A 6000-nucleotide genomic window follows, 5' to 3' on the forward strand; every position below is an offset into this window, starting at 1 on the left:
TATAGACTTTGATGAAACACATACACCTCTGATGAATATAATCACATTCAGATATTTAATTAGTTTAATAGTCTCTGAATGAATAGATATGCATCTAATGGATGTAGTTACTAATTTATATGAAAATTTGAATACAAAAACTTTATTGAAACTCTCTAAAGGATTTAAATTGCCTAAAGCAAAAAATGTTATTTTAAGAGGCATGCACTTAATGAAATTACAAATATCATTGTATGGATTAAAATAATCAGGAAGAATGTGATACAATTACCTCAGTAAATATTTGAACAAAGATGACTATGTGAATGACCTTATATGCCCATGTGTCTTTATTAAAAGGTTAAGATCGTGATTTACCACTGTAGTAGTTTATGTAGATGACATAACTTTAATTGGGACTCTTAAAAAGCTCTAAAAAACTATTGGATATCTAAAAAAAAGAATTTGAGATGAATGATTTGGAGAAAACAAAATATTGTCTCCACTTGTAGATTGAACATAATTCAAATGGAATACTTATCTATCAATCAGTGTATATTGAAAAATTATTAAAACGCTTTAATATGGATAAAACTTATCCTTTGAGTACCTCAATGGTTGTTCGATCTCTTAATCAAAAAAAGGACCTATTGCATCCTAAAAAAGAAGATGGAAAAATATTCGGTCTTGAAATGTCATATCTTAATGTCATTGGAGCCTTATTATATTCGACCTAATGCATTAGACTGGATATATCATTTGCAATAAATTTATTAGCCTGATTTAACTTTGCACCAACTTATCACCATTGGAACAAAATCAAACATATACTTCTTACCTATGTGGAACTAGAAATTTGAGATTATTCTATTCTATCAAATCCCCTAAAAATCCTAGTTTGGTTAGATGTGTAAATGTCGGTTACCTTTCTGATTCTCATAAAACCCGTTCACAAATGAGATATGATTTTACTTATAATGTTATAACAATATCATAACGTTCCACCAAACAGAGTTCAGTTGTAACATCTTCAAATCATTCAGGGATTCTAGCTCTTTATAAAGCAACTCAGAATGCATATAGTTACGATATATCATCTATCATATCCGAAATACATGTTGTCTTCCTTTTACAATAGACATAACTACCATATTATATAAAGATAATGCAACATGTATTGCCTGAATTAGAGGTAGATACATTAAAGAAGACAGAACCAAACATATCTCATTGAAGTTCTTTTACACTCAGTAACTCCAACAAAATTAAAAGATTAATGTCAAACAAATACGATTCAGTGAGAATCTTATAAATTTGTTCACCAAGATATTACTGACATCAACATTTGAAAAGTTAGTGTATAACATTGGTATGCAGTGACTCAACAAACAACCAAATTAACTTCACTACAAAGATGAAAAACATTCATCAAAGGGAGCATTTATCAGAGGGAGAAAATTTTTTAAGTTTATCACATATTGAAGGCCAAAGGACTATTTCCCACCTAAAGTATATTGTAATCTCAACTTTTCACCTGTTAACTATAAAAATCTCATTTACCCACCTATGAGCTATTAAAATTAACGGTTTAAAAGACAAAATCATCATTTTATCTATAATATTAAAAATAAATTAAAATTTAATCTAGTTTTCCCTCCTAACCCCTAAAAACTAACCATTTTCCCCTAGGCCAAGTTTTAAAAAATGGCATTCCCCCCTTAGGGTTTAGCTTTCAATCCCTAGCACCAAATTCGATTCCATCGTCGACGATGAAGCTTTCTAGAGGCATCACCATGCTCTAACCGTCTCTTTTTTCTCCTCTAGAATGCAAATTGATTGAAATCTCACCTAAAAAGTCGAAGAGCTTCGTCAGGAGATAAAACTTTTCATCTTCCCAGATGAAGACGATAGCCTCTATCGACCAAACCAGATCTCTACTGATCAACATTCTAGAGGAGAAAAGAGAGACGATCAGAGCATAATGATACCTCTAGAAAGATTTGTCATTGGGGATGACATTAGATTTGACATCGGGGATTGAAAGCTAAACCCTAGGGAGGGAATGCTATTTTTTAAAAGGGAAAAAGACTATTTCCCACCTATTTTTTAGTCTATTCTCAAACTTATACCCACGAGAGATGAAAAACCCTTTTTCCCACCCATAACCAAACTGCCATCCAATTTTTTAGTTAGGGACAGGGGTAAAATCGTTATTTTAATTATAAACCTTAAAACTTTAAAATTTCACCATTTACTCCCTCCAGGTTTTAAAAACTAACACTTCAACCCATCCTCAAAGTTTGAAAAGTTTAGATTTCACCCTTAGGGTTTGCTTCCTTATCCGGCCACCACCAACGATTGACGCATTCCACCGATCTCTCATCTCTGACTACAAAAGATGATGAAAGATGACCCTTCGTCGCTCAGATATGTGTCGTTCAGATTTGGAAGAACAGACGAAGGACGATGCTTCGTCGTCCTTTGTTGTTGCGTCTGGACGATGCGATGAGCAACGAAGGACGATGAAACATCATCCTTTGTTGTCCGGGTGGAGAGACAAAGAGATGAAGATCTCTTCATCGCACCACTGTCGTCGTACCAGGAGAAAGAGGAGGTCGGTGACAACGTCAAAAGATGAAGTTGAAGAATGAGGGTGAAACTGTTATTTTTGAAAGTTATGGAGGGCGGCTGCATTTTGAAAAATATGGAAACCCTAGGTTTGAGGGTGAAAATGTTATTTTTCAAAGTTTAAAAACTTTTGGTAAAGGTGAAATGTTAGTTTCTAAAACTTAAGGGGGGTGAAAAGTAATAAACTTTATAACTTTTTAATATAAACAGTAAAATGACTATTTTACCCCTCCCTTTAACAGAAAAAATTAACAGAAGTTTGCCTATGGGTGGAAAAATAGGTTTTTTATCTCTTATGGGTATAGGTTTGAGAATGACCTAAAACATGAGTGGAAAATAGTCTTTTTCCCTTTTTAAAACTTAACTTAGAGGGAAATTATTAGTTTTTAGGGGTTAAGAGGGGAAAGAGATAAAATATTAAAGGGTTAGAATTCTGTTAATTTTAATAGTTTATAGGTGGGTAAATGAGATTTTTAAAGTTAACGGGGGAAACTTTGAGATAATAGCATACTTTGGGTGGGAAATAGTCCTTTGGCTCATATTGAACAAAATATATATTATACTCTTTTTTCCTTCACTAAGTTTTATTTTATTAGATTTTTTTAATAAAATTTTTAATGAAACAGTTTAAATATATATAATCCCACTTTATAATGTATTAAATAATTATGTTTTTTTATTTATTTTAGTTTTCATTTTATTGAGTTTTTGCTAGCAATGTTAATCTCATTATTGAAATCAAGATACAGTATTATAAAGGTTGTCTAAAAGAAACTTAGGCCAAAAGTAAGTGTGTATGCATTTAGTATTTGGTGGCGTCATTTATTACATGCTTTGGGAAGCGTAATTATGGAACATTTTTTCTTGCCTCGTGCGGTGGGAGAGATGTCTATACAAGCCATCCCTTTCTTTGTGTTCGGGGGTACAGACCCTTCATTTATTGAAATTTTCTCACATCCTTCGTTCAAGAAAACTTGCTTCCTGTTTTCGTTTCTAAAGCCTTTAGGCTTCCGGTTCTTTAGCTAAAATTAATTTATATTCTTTTTCTTTCTAATTGATTTAATTTTATTTATAACAGTATGCTAGAAGTAAAAGCAATTGGACTGCATGAATGATTTAATAAATATAAAAGTGGAACCCAACAAGCCTAACCAAGGCAAGATCTACAAGCCCAACTTCCCTCCACCGAAGATTTTTTTTTTTTTCCACTTCGAGCTAATATATGTGCATTTTTCATCTATAAGCAGTGGCATCTTTGGTATTTAAATTGGAAAGATATTCCACTAAATCACGACATTGAGAGTAGACTAAGAAGATAAGATTAGTGGATCTTCCTTTGGGCCTACCTTTTTTGTCTTTATAAGAGAAAGAAGCCTTCGAGAAAAATTCCTACCAACCATCTAGGGCTGCTTCTTTGTCATTTTACCAATATCAGTATCGATTGGGAAACAAAGTCTCGCGCAACCACACACCACCCCACACCCCCCCTGATTTGTCGGATTTTGAAACCCTTTTCCTTCACCTTTCTATTTAATTAAGCGTTAAGCAAACTCCCAATTATCAACTCTCCGCCATTAAAATTGCAGAAGGAATCACATGGCAGAGGAAGTTAAGCTTTTAAAGACTTGGTCTAGCCCTTTTGGCTTGAGGATTGTTTGGGCGTTGAAGCTCAAGGGCATTCATTTTGATCCAATAGATGAAGACCTCTCCAACAAAAGCTCTTTACTTCTCCAATATAATCCAGTTTATAAAAAGATTCCTGTGCTTGTTCACAATGGAAAACCAATCTCGGAGTCACTAGTGATTCTTGAATACGTTGATGAAACTTGGAAGCAAAACCCTTTGATGCCCCAAGATCCTTACGAAAGAGCTATAGCTCGCTTTTGGGCTAAATTTGGCGATGACAAGGTATCCATCAAACCTGGCTGAATTTTCCAATACTAATCATAAGAAAATTAGTTGAGATTCTTATATAAGATTAAAAATAATATTACATACACAAAATTCTCATAAAAATAGGTGTGCTTTTTTATGTGATTAAATGATTTTAAATTAAAGATAAATTAGATAAATTATATGTCAAACGTGCAAGATTGCCACATCAGTTTGTATGGGATAGTCTATAAATGCAGCATCACTTCATTATTAATTTAGTTCTGTTGTATGGAATATTGTTATTGTGACCTTATTTTTGCCTTGAAAAATCCCTGCGACAAATTGCTCCTTCATGATGTTATAATATTTTCCTTTTGAGTTGTAGAGCTACGTTGATGTAAGTTTGTTTCTTAGAAATAAAATTTCTTGCAGTTTAATCACATGCTTTAGATGGATTTGTTCTTTTTCCATTCTTATGTTTGTGAAAAAATGTATATTACTGTTTACACGTATTAAGGGATTTAATATTGGATTCTGAAATGCTACGACATGATCTTTTGATTCCAAAGTAATGATGCCTTAATTATGTATAACAATGTTCTGTTTATAATAAACAAAAGTAATTTTGATGACGATATTACAAGATGACTTTTTGATGAATCATTTCAAATAACATTTATTTAACAGGTTTTTTTATCCATATGGAGTGTGTTCATCAAACAAGGGAAAGATCAAGAAGCTCTTCAAGAAGCCATGGAAAACCTGAAATTCTTAGAAGAAAATCTCAAGGGAAAGAAATTCTTTGGTGGAGAGAAGATTGGATATTTGGATATTGCATTGGGTTGGCTTGCCAATTTGGTTAGTTTATTTGAAGAGATAATTGACATCAAAATTATTGACAAGGAGAGATTTCCTTTGCTATTTGGTTGGATACAAGAGTTTTCACAAGCACCAATAATCAAAGAAAGCTGGCCACCTCACGACAAAATGCTCACCAAGTTCCAAATTATGCTTCAGAATAAGCTTAAACTTGCGGCAGCTGAGACTAATTGAAGTGTTTTTGAATAAGTTTTGTATTTGGGTTGCCGAGAACAGTGTGCTTCTTTTGTCATTTGATAGAACATGAATAAAGTTTCGTGAATATTTTTATTTAAATCTTGATATTACGATGAAAATTTAATAAAAAGGGAAAATTTTAATTAAAGTTACATAGAAGTACTTAGACTTGAAAGAAATCGAAGAAAACAAATAGGAGAAGTTGTATGAATGTTTGATTACAACGAATCCTTTATCTTCAATAAAATGTATGCTAGAAATAAGAGCATGTAGTTTAAATAGAATAAACATACCGGAGAAAGATACTTCAAATTTGTCTACTAGAATAAACATAGCTAGAAATAAATTAAATATGGGAATATGACTTTTCTTGTCTTTTAACATGATGGGTTATTAAAGAGATCTTGTTAAATGAATCATGAGATCGAATCTTATACAGATTGTTTGCCAGCACAATTAATA

The 6000-nt window shown here is 32.4% G+C and overlaps 1 protein-coding gene across 1 annotated transcript; it reads left to right on the plus strand.

The window, feature by feature from the left end:
* The first annotated feature begins 3982 nt into the window (after positions 1–3982).
* On the plus strand, positions 3983–5637 carry LOC123228998 (glutathione S-transferase U7-like). The gene is made up of 2 exons (XM_044654540.1): positions 3983–4515; positions 5170–5637. Exons 1-2 carry the CDS (start codon positions 4204–4206, stop codon positions 5533–5535), a joined length of 678 nt encoding a protein of 225 aa, XP_044510475.1. The 5' UTR covers positions 3983–4203; the 3' UTR covers positions 5536–5637.
* Positions 5638–6000: the final 363 nt, after the last annotated feature.

Source organism: Mangifera indica, chromosome 11 (genome assembly GCF_011075055.1).
Source record: "Mangifera indica cultivar Alphonso chromosome 11, CATAS_Mindica_2.1, whole genome shotgun sequence".
Classification (NCBI taxonomy): domain Eukaryota; kingdom Viridiplantae; phylum Streptophyta; class Magnoliopsida; order Sapindales; family Anacardiaceae; genus Mangifera; species Mangifera indica.

Bases quoted from the DNA above. Each gene is read 5' to 3' on its own strand.
- LOC123228998 (XM_044654540.1), top strand. From the start codon at position 4,204: ATGGCAGAGGAAGTTAAGCTTTTAAAGACTTGGTCTAGCCCTTTTGGC. The intron at 4,516-5,169 runs GTATCCATCAAA...TTTATTTAACAG, and splicing joins CTAAATTTGGCGATGACAAG to GTTTTTTTATCCATATGGAG.